Here is a 26,706-nt window from a genome sequence, read left to right on the forward strand (position 1 = left end):
GCTAAGGCAGGAGGATTGCAAGTTCAAAGCTAGTCTCAGCAACTTAGCGAGACCCAGTCTCAAAAAGGACTTGGGGATGTGGCTCAGTGGTTAAGCGCCACTAGGTTAAATCCCTGGTATTAAAAAAAAAAAAAAAAAACTAAATGTGTTAAGAAATTTAAGAGCCCAGGGTAAGCACTCAACAAATGGGTTCCATGTGTTTAACTGTGTATATTTATATCAGAATATAGCAATATAGCCCGATTTACATCCAACTGGACAAAATTGTTGGGGGAAAGTAGGTTCTATGGGGGGGGGTCCCCGATTTCTTGACAGAACTTCAAAATTATAACTAAACACAAAACCTGAGCAGCAGTTCGTGCTCATGTGCGTCGGTATATTCTTCTATGAAAACACTTCACAGTTTGTATGAGGGTCTGGAACGAGCGCAGAACCCAACACAGGCCGGAAACCTGGAGGACAGTTAAGATTTTTGATTTAGGGGCAGGGAGCTGGGGGAAACCAAGGAAAGGCCTGAGGTCTTTTGAGGGGTAGGAGAGTTTACCAGTGCGAATCTGAGCTTGCTCCCTCCCTCCCGGAGCTCAAACTGGGCAGCAGGCCACAGTTTTATCTCCCCTGCTAGTGACCTTGGACCAGGCATGGCCGGGGGTCTACCTCAACTTACCTCCGGAAATCAGTGGGTCGGGGGCGGAAGCCCGCGGGTCTTCAGCGGAGGGCGGGATGCAGACTTCAATCTCCCCGCGGGGGCGGGCCCAGCGCGCGGGGCGGGGCTGCCGCCGGAGAAAGGCGGGCTCCGCTCCGGGCCCAGCGGGGACGTGGTCCTGCGGCGGGCTTGGGCCAGGCGGGCCGGAGCTGAAGTAAGCTTTGCCGCCAACCTAAATGCGAGCTCCGTCGGGCCGGGGGCGGGGCCGGGGCCGGGGCGGGGCCTGTGGGGGCGGGGCGGGGCCTGTGGGGGCGGGGCCTCCGGCGGGGCGGGCCTAGCTCTCCACTCACCTCTCCTGGCGGCTGGTGGCGGAAGCCTTGCAGTCGCGGAGGGTAGCGGTGTGTGCCGTGTGGCGCTCGCTAGAGCTACGCGGTAAGTGGCGCGCTCGCCCCTTGTCTGCCCTGCGCCGTTTGCCCTCGGCTCACCCGCTTCATCCCCCCCAAGCCCGGCGCCCACCGCCAGGACCTCCTGGTGTCTGCAGCTGCTGCGAGGGGACCGAGGAAATGGGCGGTCTGGGCAGCGGATCCTTTGTTTTGTGACGACTAGGACTGCGGGGGCGAGCAGTGAGGCGGCGGAGGCAGAGACCCTGCCGCGGAGCTGGAGTCTGGGCTGGGTGTGGAGACCCAGGAGATGAGAGGCCGGAGAGCAGAGGCTGGGTCCTAAACGCCAAGCCGAGGGCGCGCGGACGGCCGGAGTCGCCGAGCTTTGTCGGCGGAGGCCGGGCGGGGAGGGGGCTGCGGCCGGGTGGGTAGGCCGTGGGCACTGAGGCCCGGCAGGTGGAGGCAGGACCGAGACGGGAGGAGGCGGGACTCGCCGGCCCTGGCCGGGATCGAGAAGGGAGGAGCGGCCCCGGGAAACTCTGCCCTGGGGGCTGAAAGCCGGCCAGATGCTGACTGGGGCGCTGGTTCTGGGAGCTGATCCTGCCATTATTGCATGAGTGTTTGGAGTTTGCTGTTGTCTAGGACCCGAACCTAGATTTTTCTCAGGTTGACTGTGTGGTTTTAGTTTTTCCGGAGAGCTAATTTTTAAGCATTAACCCCAATTCCTTTTCAGACCTGATGGCTTTCGTCAATCCCCCAGTTCCTTTCTGTGTTTTTATATCCATAGTCAAAGTTACTGTATCAACAGCTTAATCCCTTCAATTCGTGATGAAATAGTGTCACACTTGACACTCTTTTTTCTCAGTGGGTCTGATCTTAAGCCTGACTTGAGCTGCTGCCTGGGGACCCAGAAAGCATACGTCTCACCCACCCACCCACTCCTTCCGCAGTTAGTCACCAAGACTTGTCAACCTCCTTAACGTCTGCCTCCTAAAGATCCGTGCATGCCCCTCCATCTCTAATTTCAACCGCTCTGACTTTGCCAGCCTCCTCTCTGGTCTCCCCACTGTCTCCGGCTTCATTCCTGTTTCTTTGCCCTCAGGGTCAATCTAGTACCCTAATGTGGTTAACAGAAAGCCAAATATTGAGGTCCTGAATACCCTCCTCTGCCGTATCTTTTACCATGTATCCTTTCACTTTCTATACGGTCCTGTGTTCACCTTCATACCTGTTCTCTTCCTGGAACACATTTACATTCCCGTTCTCCTCCCATCATATTTGCTTGCAAGTAGGAACTCCTACTTAGGTTTCTGTTTTAACAGTTGAAGATCAGATCTTCCTATTATGTGTTTCTTTTGCACCAGGCATTTCCTAAGAAGCCTCTGTCATATCCTTTACAGTTTGTATTCTTCTCTACTGGATTATAAGCAAACTCCATGAGGGATTGACTTGATTTAGATTAAACTGAAGTAGTAGAAAGGACAAAGATCCTACCCTTATGCAGATCTTATACAGATATTCACAGGTACAATGGCTCAACAAGGCAAATGCAGGGCTATGTTCATTCCCTAGCAGATAACTTTATCATAACCTACCATAATACAGAATGTATTGTCAAAGACATTTGTTCAACTCATCCTCACAACAACCCTGTGAGGTGCATATATTATAACTAATTTATAGGATGAGCTAGCAAGTCTCAACTTGGGACTTAGGCTTAGGTCATCCGACAATAGAATACCCTTTACCCTCCAATACATTTGCATTCATTAAATAGGTACAAAACAATACTTAAGAATCTAAAAATTCCCACTTTTTTTCTTTTTGATTTTTTAATTATTTTTAGGTACACATGACATCAGTGTGTATTTTAACATATTATATATACATGGTGTACAGCTTATTCTAATTAGGATCCATTTTTGTTCTTCTACATGATGTGGAGTTACACTGATTGTGTATTCATATATGAACATAGGAAAGTTATGTCTCATTCATTCTACCATCTTTCCTATTCCCATCCCCCCACATTTTTTTCTTTAAAGTCCAAATACCACTTATACTCCCTATTTTGGGGGAAGAATTTAAAGAATTACCTAATACTAAGACCAGAATGAATACAGTGTCATTCATGAAAATAAAAATAGCTTTGTAACATTAGAAGGGCAATGAAGCAGTAGGAGATTCTCATAAATTATGTTTGAAAACAATAAACAGCATTTTAATTTCAAATATCAGATAAGATGCCGGTTTCTTAAAATGGCAGGGGGCAAGCCCTTTTCTCAGAAAGCTCAAACATTCAGATTATAACAGGGTTAAGCTTTACATTTCATTTTTAGAGATCATGTGACCATAGCACATTCAAGTGGCTGAGCACATCTTGATAAAGTCTTTCACCACTTAGCACTTATGTTATCTTTCATATTCTATTGGTACAATGAGTTCATGTTTCACCTCTACCATTCTTTTCTAATCCATGTGTTTTAGTTATAATTTGCTAAATAATCCTAAAAAAAGTTTTATTTTTTTCTAGATCAGGCATAATCATTAAAAAGCAAAATACTGTAATAAAACACAAACACACACACAGACACACAAACACACACACACACTACAGGCATTCACTTGTGTTAGGCCCTGGTTTGGGGAAAATAAAATGTAGAACACCATGATAAGTAAAGTCAATCCCTCATGGATTCTTCTCTACAATCTAGTAGGAAAGAATACAAACAACTGTAAAGGATATGACAGATGCTTCTTAGGCAATGCCTGTTGCAAAAGGAACATGTATTAGGAAGACTTGATCTTCAGTTTGTTAAATGAAAACAGAAACCTAAGTAGGAGTTTCTACATATCTGCCCACAGTTGATGTTCAGTAAATTATTATGGTTATCTATATAATTTTTATAAATGGTACTTACGATCCTTCATTCTACATTTATTTCATACAAAATATTTAGGTCTACAGGGGATTTTCTATTTTCTCCTTTTGTGCCTCCAAAAAATATTATCTCAGGACTGAACTTGGGAGAGAAGGAAAAACAGATCCCCTTGCACATGTTGTACCATGTCCTTTCTGACTTGTGGCACAAAATTGGAGGCTCTGAATAGTGGTAACATACTAGTCTTTCTTATTGTGTGGCCCACACCAAAGAAAAGGAAAGTATGGTGCATATGTGCATGTGCTACAACTTAATTTAGTTTATTCTGTATTTAATCTTACTTTCCATTTGTGTGTATGTGTTTTTAATTTAATTACCTTTTAACTATTAAGAGATTGAATTTAGGGCTGGGGATGTGGCTCAAGTGATAGGGTACTAGCCTGGCATGCATGAGGCACTGGGTTCAATCCTCAGCACCACATAAAAATTTTAAAAAGTAAAGATATTGTGTCCACCTAAAACTAAAAAATAAATATTTTAAAAAAGAGAGAGATGAATTTACCAGGCCCAATGATAGTAGCCAGTTTAGTAATTCTTATAATTCCATATAAGTAATTCTTATATGTCCCTGAAGAACTTTAGAGACCAAATAGAAATAGGAAAGAGACCAGATTTAAAATCTCTGGTACATTACAACTGAAATCTTTTCTTATCCAACCTATTGTGACACAGATGTTATTTCTGTTTCACTTACTTAATCTGGAAATGTAACTGCTTTTGAGACTTTGTTATCACTGATAGGTAATAAATGTAACCCTGATATTTTTCAAATTGTTTGATAGAAATACAGTCTTCCCAGAAGTCATATTGGAATGGATTCACCCTTCCTTTGGAGGCAGGTGGGAATGTAGGAAATCTCTCAAAGATTTAGTGAATGCCTAACATGAAACCAGTTATTTTATTTTAGAAGTAAATGACCTCATGGCATCAGAAACATCATAATCTTCATTCCTATTTTCTTCATTATTTAGAATAAGTACTCTACAGTTGCCACTTAATATCTGTGGATTCAACCAACCACAAATCAGAAATATTAGGAGATAGGTTGAGGACAAAGCTCAGTTGGTAGAGTGCTTGCCTTGTATGCATAAGGTCCTAGGTTCAATCCCCAGCAACACACACACACACACACACACACACATGACACAAAATTGCTTCTGTACTGAACATGTAGAGACTTTTTTTCTTGTCATTATTCTCTGACCATCATAGCATTTACATTGTATTAACTATTATAAATAATCTAGAGATGAGCTAAAATATATAGAAGGTATGATAGGTTATATGCAAGTAGTATTCCATTTTATATGAGGGACTTGAGCATCCTTGGATTTTAGTATCCAAGAGAGGTCCTAGAACAGATCACCCACAGATACCGAGGGACAACTGTATATCCTATTTCAGTTCTCAGTAGTCGATTTCTAACTTGTTACTAATGTTCTTTGTCTCAACTTAATTACAGCTTTCAGATTATGGATTTTTATTGCCTTTTTTTTTAATTAACTGGTATTATCACTCCCGTGATTTTTTTTTAAGTCGTGGATGAATCTTTAATTTTATTTATTTATTTATTTATTTATTTATTTATATGTGTTGCTGAGGATGGAACCCAGTGCCTCATATATGCTAGGCAAGTGCTCCACCGCTAAGCCACAACTTCAGCCCTACTCCCATATGATTTTAGCCACCTATAGAATATGGAGTGGGAGTTGGCTCTCTTGGGTCATATCCTTGTATGAATTCTGGCTCTGACACTTTTTAAACTTCTCTAAGTCTCAGTTAACAGAAGCATAAAATGGGATCATTTTGTCTCAGGGTCTTTTTGAGAGGACTGACTAAAAATACATATGGGCCTTTCATCCCAGAGTAGTCTATATTAACCAGAAGTAAAAGGCATTTTAATTGTTGCTTAGGTAAATTTTTAATTAGAAGTGTTTTTTTCAAAGTATTCATATTCATGGAAATGACTCAAAAATGATCAGTGTTGATTCTTAGGTCTCATAAGATTTAGAAAACTCTTAGGGCAGAGACCAGGTTTTAGAATGTCCCTATAGGGCAGGCACCAAAAACAGCCTAATAATGGGGGACAGATTTCCTAATTAAGAATCTCTAGGGGCTGGGGTCGTGGCTTAGTGTTAGAGCGCTTGCCCTGCATGTGTGAGACACTGGGTTCGATCCTCAGCACCATATAAAAATAAATAAATAAAATAAAGGTATGTGTCCATCTACAACCAAAATAAAAATTAAAAAAAAAAAAAGAATCTCTAGAACTGCTTATACTATTTTAACATCTTATTTTGGAAGCCCTACCCTATGCAGACTTTCACACTGTTTATTCTTCAGTAACAGGGTGCTTTTTTTTTTTAATTTTCAAATAGTTAATCTGTTGCAACTTAATATAGAAATTTCAATTTTAGAAATTAATTTCTATTCCTCTACTTTAGTTCTATAGATAATTTATTCTGTTTTATGCCAGTATTGCAACAAATAACTGGCTAACCAGCATGTAAATAGGGAAAGCATTCCAACTTTTCACTTCCTTAGGAAAACACAGCTTGAAATGTTTAAATGTCTATTTAGAGTGACAGTAAATTTATACTGGTAACATTTTTTAACTTTTGAACATCTGACTGCTGTAACTTCTGTGGCAAGTGTTAAAGGAATTCAGGAATAAGTAATTTTAAGACCTAAATTCCACATTGGTATCTAATGTCAGCTGCTTTACTTACAACTTCTCCATGACCCCAATATATGTTGAAAATTTGATTTCTTATCAGAATCATAAACTGATGCAAAGAATAATACATCATCACAGTAAGGAACCATTAGAGTTAAGTCTCTTGTTGTGCCAGGGTATGTATTTTAAACCCCATTATTTATCTTCACTTATGTGTATTTTTGTCAATAGAAAAGTGTAAGAACCTAACTCCTATTATCATTTAGGGCAATAAAGGTTTCCCTTAGGAGATGATTTTTTATCCTTCTAAGATGAGATCACCATCCCTAGAATAATTTGTATTCAGCCAGTCACTAGCTAATGGAGATGAGGTAATGTTGAGTGTAACATTAGCAATTCTGCAGAAGGCACAGCTCCACTCCCAAGAGATTGGATTTAGTACTTCATGTGGAAAAAGCAGATGATGACAAATAGCAAATGTGCACATGTCTGGTGCTAGAAGGATTTTATTCACCATCACATAAAAATTAGTTGTCTGTGAAGATCGACTGATAACTGAGATGATACATAATAATAATGAGGAAAAATAAATTCATTATAGTATCTGTTCCTGAGAAATTCTTATCAAATATAAGATAATATTTTAACTCCAGTCCTGGAAGAATTAATGTTTTTTTTCAAATTCATCTGTCTCATTTCTAATATCAGAAATGAGTTTATTGGCAATAAGACTGATCTATCTGAACTTTTTTTAACTTTCAATAATTGGTTGAAGAAAGTTGGCTTGTTGTAGGAAAAGAAAATGACTTCCCATATATTTTACTGATACAATATAATTTTATGTAATAGTGGGATTCATTGTTACATATTTGTACTTACATACAATATAATTTGGCCAGTAGCATTCCCCAGTATTTCCCTCTTCCTGCTAAGTCCTCTCCTCTACTAGTCTCCCCTCAATTTTCATAAGATTTGCACACACATACTTTTTTTTTCCCTTTTTTCTCTCAAGGTTCCATATATGAGAAAAACAGTATTTAAAGCAAAATTGAAAGTCAAGGTATGACCCTTGACTTTGAGTTTGGCTTAAGCAAACAACTGGGGCTGGGGATATGGCTCAAGCAGTAGCGCGCTCCCCTGGCATGCGTGCGGCCCGGGTTCGATCCTCAGCACCACGTACAAACAAAGATGTTGTCTCTGCCCAAAACTAAAATGTAAATAAAATTTAAAAAAAAAAAGAAAGAAACAACTACTTAAAATGACTTACTATTTAGATAAAATCTTAACATTGGTCCGAGCCAAGAAACAAATATTATAAAATTCTAGAAAGCTGATCCCTATTTAAATATTCTATTATCAGTCATAAAGAGAGAATAGTTTTGTTTTTTGGTTTTTTGTTTTGTTTTTAGAGAGAGACAGAGAGAATTTTTTAGTATTTTTTTTTTAGTTTTCGGCGGACACAACATCTTTGTTTGTATGTGGTGCTGAGGATCGAACCCGGGCCGCACGCACGCCAGGCGAGCGCGCTACTGCTTGAGCCATATCCCCAGCCCCAGTTTTGTTTTGTTTTTTAATTGGACTTTATTTTTCGGAACATTTGTAGATTTAATGCAAAATTGAAAAGACTGTACAGAGCTATCCCATATCCTCCCAACCCCACACTTGATTAACCTCCTCCATTATTGACATCCCCCATCAGGGCAGTACATTTGTTACAATTGATGGACCTACATTGACACATCATTATCACCCAAAGTCCAGAGTTCAACTAGCTATCACTGTTGGAGGAGTATATTTTGAGTTTGGGCAAATTTGTAATTATGTACCAAACAATGGTTTTACTGCCTTAAGAAGGTCCTCTGTGCTCTTTCCTTCTCTCCTAATCCCTGGCAACCATAGTTTTGCCTTTCCCAGAATGTCATATAATGGGAATAATTTAGATTAACTTCTGTCATGTAGGAGTAATGTATTTAAAGTTTCCTCCCTGTCATTTCATACCTTGGCAGCTTGCTTCTTTTTAACACTGAATAATATGCCACTGTTTTAAAGAATCATTATTTATAAAATTGCTGTAAGCACCTGTCTAGGTTTTTGTGTCGACCTAAGTTTTCAGCTCCTTTGGGTAAATACTAAGAATCAAATGGTAAGAGTATGCTTAGTTTTGCAAGAACCTGCCAAATGGTTTTCCAAAGTGCTTGTATCATTTTGCTTGCTCCGTATCTTCACCAGCAGTTGTCATTGACAATGTTTTGGATTCTGGCCTTTTAAATAGGTGTATAGTGGTTTCTGGTCTTAAATTTGCTTTTATCTGATGACATGTGATGTAAAACATCTTTTAATACACTTTCTTGACATCTCTCCAGATTTTCTACTGATTACTCATAAAGTCTTGAAACAAAGATAATAATATTTTCTCATGCATTGTAATATATTAATAAGCCATTTATAATTAATTCACCAGTTTCTGGACTTGTTATCCACCCTGTACCTCCGTTAAACAAATTAACCACATCTCATTTCTTAACCGCAGGTGGATAATTACTTTGGCTATAGTCTGCCCACTTTGAATTGACAAGCATGGAGACAAGTAGGTCTCTATGATGCCTACTTGGCATGGAAGTTTGAGATTTTTCTTGTACTTAATACTTTTTTTTTTTTTTAGTTGTAGTTGGACACAATATCTTTATTTTATTTATTTATTTTTATATGGTGTTGAGGATCGAACCCAGGGCCTCACATGTGCTAGGCGGGCGCTCTATTGCTGAGCCATAATCCCAGCCCCTTGTACCTAATACATTTTTATTGTCCATATTAAAAGAAAAAGAGAAAGGTAGATAGACTGAAACACAGTACTGAGAATGACACAGGCAAGAAAGGGTGGCACCTCAGTAACCTTATTTTTATCACGCTTGAATCAGTGTCAAGGGTTAAAATTTTCTAGCCACTGTGGATACTATTTCATAAAGTAATTGTTAGTATTTTCTAACCTTAAAAACAATCTAAATGCTATAGAAAAATTTAGAAAATATTAAGGAGTAAATAAGTTGTCAGTATTCCCATTATCCAGAGATAGCCACTGTTAATAAATATATTACTACATGGAGGTTTGCATACTTTTATTCTTTTTCTTGTGTGTGTTTTGAGATCACAGTGAATTAAAAAAAAATTAGTTATAGATGGACACAATACCTTCATGTTATTTATTTATTTATTTTTATGTGGTGCTGAGGATCACACCCAGTGCCTCACATGTGTTGGGCAAGCATTCTACCACATGAGCTACAACACCAGCCCTCACAGTGATTTTTATAGCCTAATTTCACTTAACCTTATATTGTGAGCATTCCCTATGTCACTGATAAGTTCTTTAAGAAAAAATGGGAGCCAAACATGGTGGCACACCCTGTAATCCCAATGACTCAAGGCAGAGGAAGATCGCAAGTTCAAAGCCGGACTCAGCAACTTAGCGAGACCTTGTCTCAAGAAATAAAAAGGACTGGGATGTGGCTCAGTGGTTAAGTGCCCCTGGGATCAGTGCCTAGTACAAAAAAAAGAAAGAAAGTAGAGGAAAAAATTTAAAATGATTAGCTTTATAAACCATTATTTGGATATGCTGTAACTGAAACATGTCTCTGTTCTCAGTCTCCAATTTTTGAAATGACTAATGCATGGTTTTCCCTTTCCTTACTCCTACCACCCACTGATATTATTTCCTTAGAATACATTTTTTTCCCCAGTAGTGCTAGGGATTGAACCCAGGGCCTTGTGCATACTAATCAAGCACTCTATCAACTGAACTATATCCCCAGCCCAGGATACATTCTTAATAGTGTAACTTTACTACATTGAACTTTACAGTTTTTATTAGGAAGTAGGGGAAGACATGTTGTCTTAAAAGATCATACCAATATATGCTCCCTCCAGTAAAATACGAGAATGTCTTTCTCCTGCACCTTTGCTGGCATTGTACATGAGCAGTTTTTGTTACTTGGTAAAACATATAGTTAAGAGCACATGAGTACAGTGTCCTCTGTTATATAGATAGAGGACAACTGGAGATTCTTGTCTCATAATTTGTCTTATAAAATATGGGGGAAATAGATTCAGTCGTATGAGAAGTACCTCATCCTCCTAACATCACATTCACCAGTCTTCCCATGTATATCAGAATACTTTCTCTTCCTTCCCATTACAATGGATGAACTGTCCCTATTCTTACCTGAAGTTAATGCTTCTCCGTGTATAAGCTTGATACCTCCTTTCATTGCTTAGGAACTTCATTCTTTTGTCTCACCATACTAATTTCTCACCTTCTACTTCTACCTTTTACTGGATTGTTCTCATTAGTCTTAAATCCTTAATATGGCTCATCTTTATTTTAAAGTGAAACAAGGAACATCATCTACCTCTAGTCCCCCTCCAGCTACTGCCCCATTTCTCTTTTCAAAGCAAAATTGGAAAGAAACTGAGGCTGGAGGTATAGCTCATTGGTGGACCACTTGCCTGGCATGTGTGAGGCCCCAGTTTCAGACACTCACACCACAAACAAACAAAAAACTGGAATTGTCTTTACTCACTTTTGTTGTTCACAACAATTAGTTCTTTTAAAATATCACTTTTAAAAAGTTTAAAACTTGGCTGTTGGTAAGATATAAAATTAACATGTTAAATATTTCATTTAATTAATTAATGATAGAACCAGTAAGATGTTAAGAACAGTTAAAAGGGGAATTTGTTAATATTCAAAACTGGTTACTTTCCTGTAGGGTAATAAATGTAAATTGGAAGGAGCAGGTTTTTTTTTTTTGTTTTTTTGTTTGTTTGTTTGTTTGTTTTTGTCAGGTGGATATCAATTACATCATTACAAGAAAAATTCAATTTCACTGCTATAGACAAGAATCATTAGCCTAGCTATTTTCTATGGCTTAACTTCCTAGAGAGTTGTAAAGAAGAGATTAGTTAAAAGAGTGTATCCTATAGAATCCATAATCCCAGAGAGTTCTAAACAATGCCCAGCACCCCATTGAAATTAGACCTAAAAATCTCTTTTGCCCACTTTCAGGTCTCGGATAGTATTTTCTTACTATATACATAACATTCAACAAAACCAGTGCTCTCATCTAAATTGACCTCTTAGCAAGACTTGGAATGGATGAATAAGCTCTCTTTGAAAGATTTTTGCATGCTTTGTATACCACATGCATCCAGTTTCTCTACTAAATCTCTAAATAGCAGGGTGCCCCAGTATATCTCTTGCCCTGATCTTTCCCCCAACTTCTAGACTCTTATCTATATCCACTGTTCAACTCTAGTTCAGGCTACCATCATCTTCTGCTGGGACTATTCAGAAAGTCTTCTCACTGGACCATATGCTGCCATTCTGACCATCTGCAGCTGATTCTCCCTTTATTCAGAATGTTGTTCCTCTTCCACCTAAAATGTTCCAATGATTTCTCCTTATAATTAGGACAGAATCAAAGTTCCTTCTGTCTCCTATGACCTTATGTAATTTACCTTTCCCTTGTCATCCTTCTTTACTCCTTCGCTTCCTTTACCATGCACTAGTCAAACTCGTCTTTCTGTACCATGCGTGCCACAAACTTTTCCAAATCCTTTGTACTTACTGGTCCTTCCTCCAGCAGTGACATCCTCTAGTGGCAACACCTATATCATTTAGACTTCTGTAAATATCACCTCAACGGTGACTTCCCCCCACCTTAGCTAAAGTAGCTCATACTCCCAGTTTATTAGTTAACCTTATTTTATTTTCCTCAGAGCTCCTTCCAGTGTCTGAAATCTTATTATTATTAGTTTATAATTATTTCTGTCTAGAATGAAAGCTTCTTAAAGGGAGGAACTTGTTTCATCTTCCACTCTGTTGAAGGGTCTAGGCTAATTCCTGGCACAAAGTATGTGCTCACTAAATACTTGCTAGCTAACTAAAAGATGGTTCATCCCAGTTGTGCTTGCATCCTCCACTGATTTTTCTAAAAATCCTATAGGAAGTAAAAGGGTAGAAAAGCAAAGAGCCTTCATAAAAATGCAAACCATAGACTGGCTTTGGGAGAAGGTGAAACACTCCCCTCCTCTGTGATTACATTGAAATGGACTTCCTTTTCTCTGTATTCTTTGTCCATCTTTCCTACCAGAAGTGCACACAAAACTGGAGAGAGGTGAGGGAGGAATCTAGCTTTGTAAATGGAAGGAATTGTTTCCAGGAGATCATGATTGGGGGCCTTCATGCAGTCTCAGTTTGGGAACATAAAGTTCCAGAGAGGATGTCGGTGATGGCTGTGCAATGGTGTGACTATACTTAATGCCACTCAACCATATACTTTAAAATGGTTAAAATGATAAGTTTTATGTATGTGGCACTAAGATTTTTAAAACTTAAAAAGCAGGGGACTTTCTAGAAAGCCTTTCATGGGTGACGAGTCCTGATGGTAGGATTGTGTATTTCTCCAGTATTTTTTATGTTAGCATAGGACAGAGGTTACAGTTGTATTTTGCTTAAAATTTTTGACATTCCAGGGCTTCTAGAGTTGAGAAATTCTTTTGAGCCTCTTTGTTCTTGTTTCTTGTTTTATTTCTGTCCTGTTTTCTTTTTATTTGGGGAAGTACACTACCAGGGCAAGTCCCTTTGTTCCTGGAAAGCTAGAGACTACTAATAGAACCTCAGGAGACAAGTAAAAAGGAGATGGCTTCCTCAGGCAGCACAGCAGAGTGGGAATAGAAGGGCATCTGTCACTCAGTGGGCATCTGTTGTCAAACTCACTTTATCACTAAAAGTTTGGTTTCTTGACTTTGTAGAATTTCCATGAAGAGTAAAGACGAGATGTTTCACATAGTACCTGATATGTAGTAAGTGGTGGTGGCTTCGATTGTAAGGACTTGTTCACTGTGTGAGATGCAATTGATGGAAGAATGAAAGCAGAAACTCTATAGTCTTTACTTCTAGGTTTCCTAGACCCTTCAACATCCTAAATGAGAAATTGGGATCTTAAAACTCAGTTTCAGAATAAAGATTATATGGAGGTTTAGAACTTCTTGGTACTGTGTCTCTTGGGAATCTAAGCATTGTAGAATAGTATTATCTGAGGTATACCATTATGGTAAATTTTTGGTAACTGTGTTTAGTTGGAAGCCAAATTCCTACAGATGACCTGCTTTGTTGTGTGACAAAGGAAACAAGTTGCGTTCCCTATCTTAATCTGGCAGAGATACACAAATGGAAAAATTTATCCAGCTGCACAGTTCTCTGTGTACTGATATGATTCATTATATGTAATTCATAGCTCAGTTAAGAACACAAAAGAGAGAGAGCTTATATTGTGCATACTTTGCAAAGGCAAAGTATTAATAATCATTCTCCAGGTCTGACTCACAGAGACTTTTAATAACAGAGGAAAAACAAGGGTATCTGGAGAAATAATCACTGGGAAGACTAATATAGTACATTGGTTTTATAGTGACTTTATTCTATTTTGCTTATATTCTAGTTAAGAAAAGTAACCATGGAGAACAATGAAAACTCAGTGGATTCAAAATCCATTAAAAATTTTGAACCGTGAGTATTTAAGTGGAATCCTACACAATCAGAGAAAAATGGGTATGTGGAATACAGCAGATTTTGAGAAATGGGGAAGCAGAATATGAGCTAAATGGAGGATAAAACTAAAAAAAAAAAAAAAAAAAAAACATAGGGAGAATAAAGGGAAAGGCCTGTACAGCTTCTGACCCATGACTAGAAGTACCAGACAGCAGAGGCAGAACTCACTCCTCAGAGTGTGCTGGCCCTTCCTAAATCACTGTGCAGGGTTAGAGGTTTATGTTTAGGGTGTTTTTGACCTCTGGTTTCTAGATTTTAAATTGCAATGTCAATATTCAGTCTGGGAAAGAATTGCCTATTTCTAGATTATCTTTTACTGTAACTTTGTTTTGTTTTGTTTTGTTTTGGCCTTCCTTTCAGTTTGCTTATTAATACTTCCAATAACTAGTAGCTAGAGAAATGAAAAATATAAAACTCTTCATTTAATTGATGTCTCTTATTTTCCATGTGAAATCTTTTGTGATATTTTTAAGTATTCTGAGTTGATCAACCCAATGTCTAAATGTACCAAAACATCACAGTATACCCCACAAAGATGTATAATTGTTATCTATCAATGAAAGGAAAATTTTTGATTCTATTAAGTTTATTTCTGAGGCCCAGTATTATTGGAGACCACTTACTGTGAAACAACTTATTGTAGCAATGCTATTGACAAGTTAGTAGTAATAAAGATTTAGCATGTTTGTTGAACAAAGTAATTTTCCTAAAAATCAAACTTTTGAAATGCAATTCCATTTTCCAGAGTTTGTTGTTGTAGTTTGTTGTGTTTAAATACTTCTAAAGTGATTTATACATTTCCCTATTTTCTTGTCATACAGAATATCATATAAACAGGAAACTGCATATAGTCTCACAGAAATAAGGCACCCTCATATTCCCATATTTTGAGTCTCTGGTCTTTGTTAAGATGTGGCTCCTCTTGGTCTAGTGATCATATTGCTGGTAGAGGATCTACCTCCTAAGGAGGCAGCAGGAGGCATTGGGGAAAGGGCATCAGGAGAGAGGAGTTAAAAGTTCTGTGGTCTATTATAGGTTGGTATCCCTTATCTGAAATGATGAGAACCAAAGTGTTTTGAATTTCATGTTCTTTCAAATTTGGCTGTATTTTCATGTATATAATGAGATGTCCTGAGGATAGGACCCAAGTCTAGACACAAAATTATGTTTTATAAAAACCTTACACAGAAAACCTGAGGTTATTTTATATGACACCTTCAGTGCACCTGCGTTTTGACCACAACCTGTCATATGAGACCAGGTGTGGAATTTTCCAGTTATGACATCACGTTGCTGTTCAAAAAGTTTCATATTTTTGACCATTTCTGATTTTGAATTTTTGGATTAGTGAGGCTCACACATATTCTATATAACCTGAAGCTTTTAGGGTTTTCATTTTCGCTGTAAAATATGGGCTCTTAACCTCTAGCTAAATGTTAAAATTGTTTTCTTACCTTGACTCCTTTAATTTACTACTTTTAATTTTTGTTCCAACAAAATTTTTGAAACTGTTAAAAATCTAAAATACTATAAAATACTTGAGTATATGGACTTAAGGTTTTGGTGTTTGGTTGTTCCTGGGCTTGTTATTTCCAGATTCTTTGTAGATCACGATCAGAATCATGGTCGGTTTTTGGAACATATCCATACCCATTCATTCACATAAAGTTCTGGGCTAATTTCACTAGCAAAATTGAATAGCTACAACAGAAACTAGATGATCTAAGAGCCCAAAATATTTACTATTTGTCTCTTAAAAACCAGTTTACTAAGCTGGGTGCAGTGGCGCACACCTGTAATCCCAGCAGCTCAGGAGCCTGAGACAGGAGGATCCTGAGTTCAAAGCCAGCTTCAGCAAAAGCAAGGAGCTAAGCAACTCAGTGAGACCCTGTCTCTAAGTAAAATGCAAAACAGGGCTGAGGATGTGACTCCGTGATTGAGTGCCTTTGAGTTCAATCCCCAGTACCTTAAAAAAAAAAAAAAAATCAGTTTACTGACCCCTGATCTGGATAGCCAAGGTTTTAATTTATTTATTTATTTGTTTGTTTGTTTGATACTAGGGATTAAAACCAGGGTCACTTAACACTGAACCACTTCCCCAGTCCTTTTTATTTATTTTTTAATATTTATTTAATTATTTTTAGTCGTACACAATACCTTTATTTTGTTTATTTATTTGTATATGGTGCTGAGGATTGAACCCAGGGCTTGCATGTGCTAGGCAAGCACTCTACTGCTGAGCCACAACCCCAGCCTCCAGTCCTTTTTATTTTATTTTTAGTTGGGGTATTGCTAAGTTGCTGAGGCTTGGGATCCTCCTGCCTTAGACTTGAGTCATGGGATTACAGGTGTGTGCCACCATGCCCGGCTTCAATAGCTAAGGTTTTTAAATAAGTGACTTCCAGACAAGTATTTTCAATTATTTATAACAGTGCTTCTGTGTATTAATAAATTATTCATTTGTTGAGCTCATAGAGCTTGAAGAAGTTTAGTGATTTCCTATCATTTCAAGGTGATCTCTAAGATGTCATTCTTGGGGCTGGGGCTATGGCTCAGTGTTAGAGTGCTTTTGGGTTCGATCATCAGTACCACATAAAAATAAACAAATAAAATAAATGTATTCTGTCCATCTACAACTAAAAAAAAAAAAAAAAAGATGCCATTCTTTCCTTAAAGGATAAACTATTTCAGAATTGCAAAAAAAAAAAAAAAATGTTTTAAATTATAAAATGCATTTGATGAAATTTTATTAAAATTTAGAGGAAAACATGAAACAGAAGTTAAAAGCCTAAACTTCAAGTCCAGCAAAGTTTTCCTCCAGCCTTGGCTCTGACACAATATCTGCATAACCTTCAGCACATTGCTTAGCCTCAGGCCAATCATTTCCTCATCTGTAAAATGGGTTGTAAAATTTAAATGAGGAAAAGCCTTTAGCACAGAATTTTGTGTCTTGCATTAAATAAATGTAAACTGTTCTTATGAGTCATAAAAGTTATATTAATGGATCAGTCCAGTCATTTCTACCTTGATGAACTGTTGTTGATTTCCAAACAGAAAGCTCATACATGGAAGCAAATCAGTGGACTCTGGAATATCCTTGGACAATCGTTACAAAATGGATTATCCTGAAATGGGTTTATGTTTAATCATTAATAATAAGAACTTTCATAAAAGCACTGGTATGTATCTTATCTGATATTTTAAACTTTTCAAGCATTTGTGCCATTTGTATTTGATATTAAAAAAAAAAAAAAAACCAAACAGGATCCATGTGTAAATGAATGGTAAACTGTGATACAGAATAGCCAGAAAGTAGAGAAAAGGCAGAACCTTGCAGGTCCTTTAAGACAATGTGGACTTTTCTACCATGTTCAGAAGCTCTTCCTCTTCCCACAGCCAGCCTCCTGTTTATGTGCTTGGCTTCTACCCCTACTAACCTGTAACCCTTGCTTTTTCTTTATTCTTCTGCTCCCTCTTTTATGACAATGAAAGGTTCTCAACAATTCCTAAGTAAGTAGTAGTATTTTTTTCTTTCCAGAACCTGCAAAGCATATGACATATATTGTCTCTTTTATTTTTACAACAATCCTGAAAAGTAACTAACTACTGTTAGATTACAAAAGGTTAAAAACCTTGCACAGTCACGTAGGTATACAGTAGCAGAGCTAGAGTCTGGACCCTGGTGTGTCTGACTCCAGAGTCCCAGCTCTTATTCCCCCACTTGGTTGGTCCTGCTTTACTTCTTGTGTCTTCATTGACTCTTGCCCTTTTCCTCTTTACCCTACAAAGATGACAGAGATCGCATATTAAAGACACCTTTGTTTTAGTGTGCTTCCTCTTAAGGTTTGATCTGATGTTCACCTCCTTCCCTTCTTCCCTAAATTTTGAAAACATGTAGTTTAAGCTTGCCATCTTCCCTTCGTGCCACTTTCTCTTAAACCTATTTTTCCTTTCCATTTTCTACCTTCACCACTGAAACTGCTGTGTTTAAATTCACCAAGGACTGAGCACCAAGTCCCATTTTCAGTGCATCATGTATGATTTGAATCTAATAACACATTTTAGAATATCTTTTTAGACAACATAGAAAATAAAATACTTCACAATCCCCAAAATTTAATTAACATTTTGGTACATTCCTTGATCTTTTTTTTTTTTTGACAGTGTTTTTGAAAACTTATGCAAGCAAATATTGTATCCTCCTTGTCCTACTCAATATACTATAAGCATTTTTTTCATGGCCTGCATAATTTCCCTGTTATTTCAATGATTATATATTACTGCATCACCTAAATATGCCAATATTTAATTTGCATATTTTACCATATAAATTAGTATTTTGTCTCTTTCCTCTTTTTTCATCTTTAATATAATGCTGTAATAATTATTTGAATCAGCATGTTAATCATATTGGAATTAATTTTTAATTAGAGAAACTAGGTGCACAGATCTAATTTAGGAGACTCCCAACCAGAATGGTAGTGAGAATGGAAGGAAGTCAGATTATACTGGAAAGATAAGCAGGAGTTGGTGTTAGGTTAGTTAAAAGGACTGAGGAGAATAGAGTTGAGAAATTGGTCTCTTAATCTGAATGGTACTGTTTTTATTACTTTTGGCTACAAATTGAGAGACCAACTTAGCTGTTAAATAAATGACAAAGCACTTTGTCATTCACTTTACGTATTAAAATTTTACTTGTAGATATTTTAGTCAGCTTTTTTGTTGCTTTGACCAAAAGACCTGACAAGAATAATTTTTTAATACTTATTTTTTTTAGTTGTAATTGGACACAATACCCTTATTTATTTATTTTTATATGGTGCTGTTAGACCAGGACGCAAGAAAAGACCACTAACTCCAATTAAAATCAAATTAAAGCAAGCTTATTATTTCGACCGGCCAGGCTGCCTCTCCCTCCCAAAACGTCGGGAACAAGACAGCCCCCAGCTTTCCTGAAGCCCAGCTTTATAGCCCAGAAAGTTACACAAAGGGGGGTTAAAGATAACAGAACTCTGGCAAGCATCACACTAATGGTAGTTTACATTTTTTGCTGACCCCAACATCAGAATTCATGAGGACCATTAGAGCCTCAGAGAGGGTCGTTGTCTGGCCAGGGAAGGCCAATATTTATGAGGTGTCACTAAGTTTCAGAGAGGGCTGCTATCTGGTCAGAGAGCCAGGCATGGGTGAGTTCAAGGCACGGGCAGGCATTCCAAGCAGGTTCAGAATTTGCAGTAATTTATAGTAAAGCCGAAATTATCTTTTCATGATTTTGTGGGGAGATGCCCAATTTTAAGAAAAGATCGGTTTGGGTCTATCAGTGCTGAGGATCGAGCCCAGGCTTGAACATGCTAGGCGAGTGCTCTACCACTGAGCCACAACCCCAGCCCTGACAAGAATAATTTTAAGGAGGAAAAGTTTATTTTGAGGCTTGCAGTTTCCAAGGTCTCAGTCCATAGATGGCCAACTCCATTCCTCAGAGCAGAGACAAGACAGAACATCATGGCAGAAATGTGTGGTGGAAGGAGCCGCTCAAGACATCCAGGAAGAATAGGGAGCTCTAGGACAAATTCTATGCCCCAAAAGCATTCCCCCAATAACTCACCTCCTCCACCCACATCCGACCTGCCTTTAGGTACCACTCAGTTAATCCCTATCAGGGGATTAATTCACTGATTAGGTTAAGGCTTTCACAACCCAACATTTCACCTCTAAACCTTCTTGCACTGTCTCATACATGAACTTTTGGGGGGCCCACATATCTAAACCATAATAGTATTCTGCCTCATTTTCTACAAATATCCATTTGTATTGGCCTATAGAATTTTATGCTATTGAACTTATTCTTTCTTTTTTGTTTCTTTCCTTCCTTTTCTAACAGTCGTCTGGCTTTTTCTGGTTTGAAATTTGAATGACTATCAGTGTTTTCCATTCTGTAAAGTGGCCCACAAACTTTGCACATGTTTCTTTCCTTTCCTATCTTTTTTGTTTGTTTGTTTTGTTCTGTTTTGTTGTGCTGGGTATTAAACCCATGGGCTCCCCTAGGCTAAGCACATATTCTACCACTGAGCTATACCTCCAGCCCTGGACAAGTTTCTTTTCTTTTACCTCTTTTTTTTTTTTTTTTTTTGTAGTTGTAGATGGATAGCATACTTTTATTTTATTTGTTTATTTTTATACAGTGCCAAGGATCAAACCCAGTGCCTCACACATGCTAGGCAAGTGCTTTGCCACTGAGCCACAACTCCAGCCCCTGGACAAGTTTTTTAACTCATCTGTGCCATATCCCACATCCATTACAGATGGGAAGCTAATAGTAATAACTCATGGTAGTTGAAAGGATTAAAGGAGATTACCCATAGCAGAATACCTGATGAATAATATTAATGAAATATGAGAGCAGAAATGTATCTTAAAATTGTTGTAAACTTAGAATTAAAGAAATTCAGTCCCTGTGAGTATATATATATTTTTTTTCCTTAAACAAAAGTAGGATCATAGTGGTTTTTAGTCTTTAAAAAAATAAAATGACCATTTTCCATGCCAAAATTTTATATTAAAAAAAAGCAACATACTCCATTATACAAATGAATCATAATTTATTTGACCAAACCCTTATTGTTAGGCTTTTGAAGTCATTTCTGTTTTTCACTGTCTAAACATCTGTGAAAGATATCCTTGTATCTGTAACACTGAGACAGCTTATATTATAAAGTGTCTTATATGCAAAAAATTAAAGAGGTTTTGTGTTACATGTTTAAAATAATTCAAATTTTCTTAACCATTTAAAAGGAAGAATTCACTGATTTCATGAATTGCTACACAGTTCATTATTTCAAAGCAGATATTCTTTTAAAATGCAATTAAAAGTAATTCTTTCTGTTGCAAGGGATGGCCTCTCGGTCTGGTACAGATGTAGATGCAGCAAACCTCAGAGAAATATTCATGAACTTGAAATATGAAGTCAGGAATAAAAATGACCTTACACGTGAAGAAATTGTGGAGTTAATGCACAATGGTAAGAAATAATTAGAAAGAATGACCTTCAACTGTGGAATTATACTGCATGCACATAATTCTGATCTTATATATTTTAATAAGTAGTATAAATTTTATTCATGCTAGCCCCCTACAGTGGTTTCCAGTTTGTGGCTGTGCCCCAAGTTAGATTTAGATGATTTCATAGTTCTATTCTCAAGTTAGATTTAGATGATCTCATAGTTCTATTCTCAGTTTTCTTTTATATTTATATATAAATTATATATATTTACATATAATTATATATATTTACATATATATATGACAGTAGAGTGTATTTTAACATATTACACATACATGGAGTATAACTTACTAGAATTCCATTCTTGTAGTTGAATATCGCTGTTCTCAGTTTTTTCATCTGATTCACCTATAGTATGTCTGAGATTGCTGAATAAAGTTACAAGAGTTGTTCTTTTTTTTTTTTTTTTCCTCAAAAATGTCTTTCTAGTTTCTAAAGAAGATCATAGCAAAAGGAGCAGCTTTATTTGTGTAATTCTAAGCCATGGTGATGAAGGAATAATATTTGGAACAAATGGACCTGTTGACCTGAAAAAATTAACAAGTTTCTTCAGAGGAGATTATTGTAGAAGTCTAACTGGAAAACCCAAACTTTTCATTATTCAGGTAGTATGAAATTGAACACCTTGGTTGTGGAGAATTAATCAGAGATTAAATTTACTCCACTGTGAGGGGGCTGGGGTTGTGGCTCAGTGGTAGAGTGCTGAGTGAGGCCCCTCACATGTGTGAGGCCCTGGGTTCTATCCTCAGCACCACATAAAAATATATATATAAAATAAAGATATCGTGTTCAACTACAATTTTAAAAAAAAAGAAAGAAATGTGGTTCTTTTAAAAAAAAAAAAATTTACTCCACTGTGGATTATCCAAAGGATTTTTTTTTTCCTTAAGACTACAGAACAATTGTTACATTTTTATTTATTTAAACCATCACTTAGGAAAATGGAGTACATTTCAATTGTAGACTTATATCAGACAGACTCAGTAAAATTAGCATTGGATTTTACATAGCCTTTACCTTTCTTAGATATGAGTTATGTACATACACACATATTAAATGTTTATTTTCTAACATGTAGGCCTGCCGGGGTACAGAACTAGACTGTGGCATTGAGACAGACAGTGGCATTGATGATGACATGGCATGCCACAAAATACCAGTAGAGGCCGACTTCTTATATGCATATTCTACAGCACCAGGTAAGAAAGTTACATATAGTGAATGTTATGTGTAGATTTTAAATGAATTTCACTTTGGCCATTTGGAGACTTAAGCAATGAAGAGTATGTTCCAGAAACTTGTTAAGATCTCAATATCCCTAAAAAATAACCATCTTGTCTACATTTTTAGGATACCACAGAGAAATCTCAAAAAAATGTAGACATGGGGGCCAGGTTGTGGCTCAGTGGTAGAGGACTTGCCTAGCATGTGTGAGGCACTGGGTTCGATACCTGGCCCCACATTAAAAAATAAAGATATTATGTCCATCTACAGCTAAAAAATATTTTTTAAAAAATGTGTAGACTTACACAGTGCCATTCACAAACTTAAAATATCAAAAAGAGTATACTATATGGCAACAGAGGCTAAGTAAGAACTTCACCCACTTACTAAAATAGAAGAGAGGTACAATTTATCCCCCCTTGTCCATAGTTTCAGTTTTTGTATTTTTAGTTAACTATGGTCAACTGTAGCCAGAAAATAAATTAAATGAAAAGTTCCAGAAATAAATAATTCATTAAGTTTTAAATCACAATATACCCAAAGTGGCATGATAAAATCTCTTTTCATTTCTCCTGAGAAATTAACCATCCTTTTGTCTACCGTACCCAGGCTGTATCTGCTATCCACTCATTAGTCACACAGTAGCCATCTCAGTGTCACATTTAATGTCTAGTTATCAGTTCTTATAATCAAGTTCCCCTTATTTTACTTAAGAAAGCCCCAAAGTTTAAAAGTAGTAATGTTGGAAATTCAGATATGCCAAAGAGAAGCCATAAAGTGGTTCCTTTATGTGGGGGGGAAAAAAAATTAAGTGAAAGTTTTTGACTTCCTATGGGGGGGGGGGGGACTTTATACTGAGGTTTCTAAGATATACAGTAAGAATGAATCTCTCATGAAGTTGTGAAGAAGAAAAAAGAAATTCATGTTAATTTTGCTGTTACGCAATAAACTACAGAAATTGTGGCCGCAGTACATGATGAATTCTTAGTTAAGATGGAAAAGGCATTAAGTTGTGGGTAGAAGACATGAATGTGTTTGTGTGTATTATACAAAGGATTTTTTTTTTCCCTAAGACTACAGAACTCTTTTATATCCGTATTTTCTAAGTGATGATTGATTGAAATGAATAAAAATGTAACAATAGTTCTGTAGTCTTAGAAAAATAAATAAATCCCTTAGTTAATCCACACATAAAAAAAAAAACAAACAGCATATATAGGGTTCAGACATCCATTGGGGATGTTGGAGCACATCCCCTGTGAACAAGGGATGACTGTTTTCTAGGAATTCTTTGGAAGACAGGTAAAAAGATAAACATGACTACAATAGAAGAGGGTAGAAGTGAATGGGAAAAAATAAAGAAGGTAAAAATAATTTATAAATATGCTATTAACCACATTTTTATGGTTGTGTTTCACATATACATAAACATTTTATTGATTCTACAACTATTATACAGCTAACTCAAGGTGTCAAAGACTTTGGAAACATAAATCTATGTTTTATCTTATGTTTCCAAACTCTTTGACACTTTGAGTTTTTTTTAACAGTGTTACATTTTTAAAAAGTACAAGGAAAACACTATTTTCCCTTTTCAGACTTTTTGAATACTCTGTGTTTATTGTACTTTATTTAGATGCCTGTAGCTAATGACATCTCAAATATGTGTGCAGGGGCTGGGGCTATGTCATAGAGCGCTTGCCTAGCACCTGCGAGGCCCTGGGTTCGAGCCTCAGCACCACATAAAAATAACTAAATAAAATAAAGGTATGCTGTCCATCTACAAGTACAAAAATATATTTTTTTAAAAAAAAAGTGTGTTCATACATAAACAATTTATTTCTTGACTAAGCCAATATTAAAATAAGGTGAGGGGCTGGGGCTCAGAGATAGAGCATTTGCCTTGCATTCGCGAGGCGCTGGATTTGATCCTCAACACCACATAAAAATAAAATCAAAAGATATTGTGTCTACCTATAACTAAAAAATGAAATTTGATTGAAAGACCACATAATTTATAATGGTCCTTTTTATATGTCTTTGCTTTTGCATCATCTTATCTTCTGCATGTTTGTTTGTTCTTATCTATGGGAAGGGAGCCCAGAAAGTAAAACTCACGGTAACTCAGTGGTAAAGTTAATCCACAATTCTCTTTCCCTGCTGAAAGCAGAGGTAAATACACAATGTACATCCCCCCCCACCCCCAGCCCAGCATCATTTCTCCTGAAACCAGAGAAGCCATTTTTCCTTTTTAAGTCTAAAAAGACCTATGGAAGTTCATGCTTATTTTTATCATTGAGGTTATATAATAATGTATAGAGTCAATTAAAGTCAGGTATGCATGATATTTTGGTTATATGTTGTCTTGTAGGTTACTATTCCTGGCGAAATTCCAAGGATGGATCCTGGTTCATCCAGTCACTGTGTGCTCTGCTGAAACAATACGCTCATAAGCTTGAGTTTATGCATATTCTCACTCGGGTAAACCGGAAGGTAGCAACAGAATTTGAGTCCTTTTCTCTTGACTCCACTTTTCATGCAAAGAAACAGATTCCATGTATTGTGTCCATGCTCACAAAAGAACTGTATTTTTATTCCTAAAGAAATAGTTGATTTTGTTAGTTTGTATGCCAAGTGAGACAACAATATAAATAATACTTTGTTTCCTCTCCCACTTAAATTTTATCTAAAGATGGTACTTTGAAACATACCACTTCTGCAGTAGAACCACAATGAAGCTACCTCAAAATTAGGTAGTTGGACTTGAATTTAATTAGGAATAAATAAATATGAATAATGGTGCAATTATTATGAGAGGAAATTATTGTAAATTTATATCTTTCATAATTCACAAGATTTAGTGATGCCATGCTATGAATTTTCAATAATTTATGAAGATTAAATGTTTCAGTAATGATGAATTTTAATATTTTCCTCCACACACTTAAGACTGTGCATTCTAGTTTTTGTCAAACTATATAAATGATAATGTGGAATTATGGACCTTAGAACTTGGGGGACATTGGCGTGTTCAAAGGCTTAAGCCTTTATTTTAGAATTGATAAATGGAAGTCAGCCAACTGCATTTTTACATCAGTTGTCATAGCTTATGGTTTTGTGCTATTTGTTCTGAGCATGTCTATTATAAAAAAATTATGTCTACTTGAAGAGAACTAAATATTTTAGAGAAAGTATGAGCAAGCTGAGTTGATTCTTTTAAGGCTAACTTGCAACATTAATGGACAGACAGAATCATAACTTTAAGGTGCTAAGCTCTACCAGCATATGTTTCTTCTCATTTGTTTTTATGCAAATCAACTTTACAGACCAACAAAATGTGTAAAGAACTAATATAAAAAAAATTCAATTTTTGATTGTTAGGCTAAACAAAGAACTGCTACAGGAACATACTAAAATATGATGTGTACAATAAATAGTGAAAATATAAGAAAAGAACAATAAATGATCAGCTGGGCACTCTGTAATTTGAGAGAAAATAGTTTGAGCCTAAGATGTGGGACAGCCTATTCAGTGTAGGCAGAGCCATAGACTGGGCTTCAGAAAAGCACCACCCGCTGGTTTCTTACATGTACAGGTGTGCGTGTGGCAGATGCTTCTTAGGCATGTCATAAGAAGATGGACCAAATCAGAAACTTACAAAATGGATATTTTTCCAAAGGTGGTGAGAGTCATAATAAAAATCATGGTATTCCTTGTGGTAAAACTTGTAAATGTTATTTTCTGAAGTTTACAGTCAAAGTAAAATAGTGGCAAAATTGTATGTAGTTATCTGAAATAAAAGGACCATGCACACAGGACTTCAGAAGCATCTGCTGGGAGCCTGTCCTGTGCACAGAGGGAACCTGGAGGCCAGAGCTTAGCCCCAGCCAACGAGGCCAGAATCCTGGCTTCCTCACACCTGGAAACATTGAGCCATTACTGACTATACTGGCAGGTCTCACTGGCTTTTGTCCAGCATTTCACATGAGCTTTCTTTTTGCCCAAAGAAAGGAACTCATGTTTTAATTTACAGCTAATTGATTCGATCTATTGACTTTTTCTAAGACAATGTAGCATGTAATGGTATCTTATGATGTGTTCCTGTGTGACAATTTTATAAAAATTTGTTATTGCATTTTTATTTCAAAACATAAATTCAAACTTAAAATCA

At 37.0% G+C, this 26,706-nt stretch overlaps 2 protein-coding genes across 8 annotated transcripts in view; one reads left to right on the plus strand and one right to left on the minus strand.

Moving 5' to 3' along the window:
- The window catches only part of Primpol (primase and DNA directed polymerase), a 36,600-nt gene extending 35,714 nt beyond the window's left edge, over positions 1 to 886 (minus strand). For 2 of the 5 annotated variants that reach the window (XR_006846098.2, XM_046419075.2), the window contains exon 1: positions 665 to 886. The gene's annotated coding sequence lies outside the window, so the exon portion shown is untranslated. The remainder of the gene's footprint in view (positions 1 to 664) is intronic. The other 3 variants (XM_046419077.2, XM_058571184.1, XM_046419074.2) reach the window with 2 other exon arrangements.
- A 77-nt stretch (positions 887 to 963) lies between these two features.
- Positions 964 to 26,706, plus strand: Casp3 (caspase 3). 3 transcript variants are annotated; one of them, XM_046419086.2, is made up of 7 exons: positions 964 to 1,075; positions 14,142 to 14,209; positions 17,306 to 17,430; positions 21,141 to 21,269; positions 21,741 to 21,916; positions 22,390 to 22,510; positions 24,907 to 26,706. In XM_046419086.2, the coding sequence occupies exons 2-7, from the start codon at positions 14,157 to 14,159 to the stop codon at positions 25,134 to 25,136; spliced, it is 834 nt and encodes a 277-aa protein (XP_046275042.1). In that variant the 5' UTR covers positions 964 to 1,075; positions 14,142 to 14,156; the 3' UTR covers positions 25,137 to 26,706. The 3 variants fall into 3 exon arrangements, with proteins under 3 accessions (XP_046275042.1, XP_046275043.1, XP_046275044.1); XM_046419087.2 differs by having other exon boundaries at positions 1,015 to 1,075; positions 14,142 to 14,251; XM_046419088.2 differs by lacking the exons at positions 964 to 1,075; positions 22,390 to 22,510 and having other exon boundaries at positions 24,907 to 25,106.

Source organism: Marmota monax, unplaced genomic scaffold (genome assembly GCF_021218885.2).
Source record: "Marmota monax isolate L192 unplaced genomic scaffold, Marmota_monax_Labrador192_F-V1.1 WCK01_AAM20220418_F8-fsc00113, whole genome shotgun sequence".
NCBI classification, from domain to species: domain Eukaryota; kingdom Metazoa; phylum Chordata; class Mammalia; order Rodentia; family Sciuridae; genus Marmota; species Marmota monax.

Coding starts and splice junctions, on each gene's coding strand:
- Casp3 (XM_046419086.2), top strand. CDS start 14,157: ATGGAGAACAATGAAAACTCAGTGGATTCAAAATCCATTAAAAATTTT. Junction 21,270..21,740: donor TGTGGAGTTAATGCACAATG/GTAAGAAATAAT, acceptor ATGTCTTTCTAG/TTTCTAAAGAAGATCATAGC. Junction 22,511..24,906: donor TGCATATTCTACAGCACCAG/GTAAGAAAGTTA, acceptor GTTGTCTTGTAG/GTTACTATTCCTGGCGAAAT.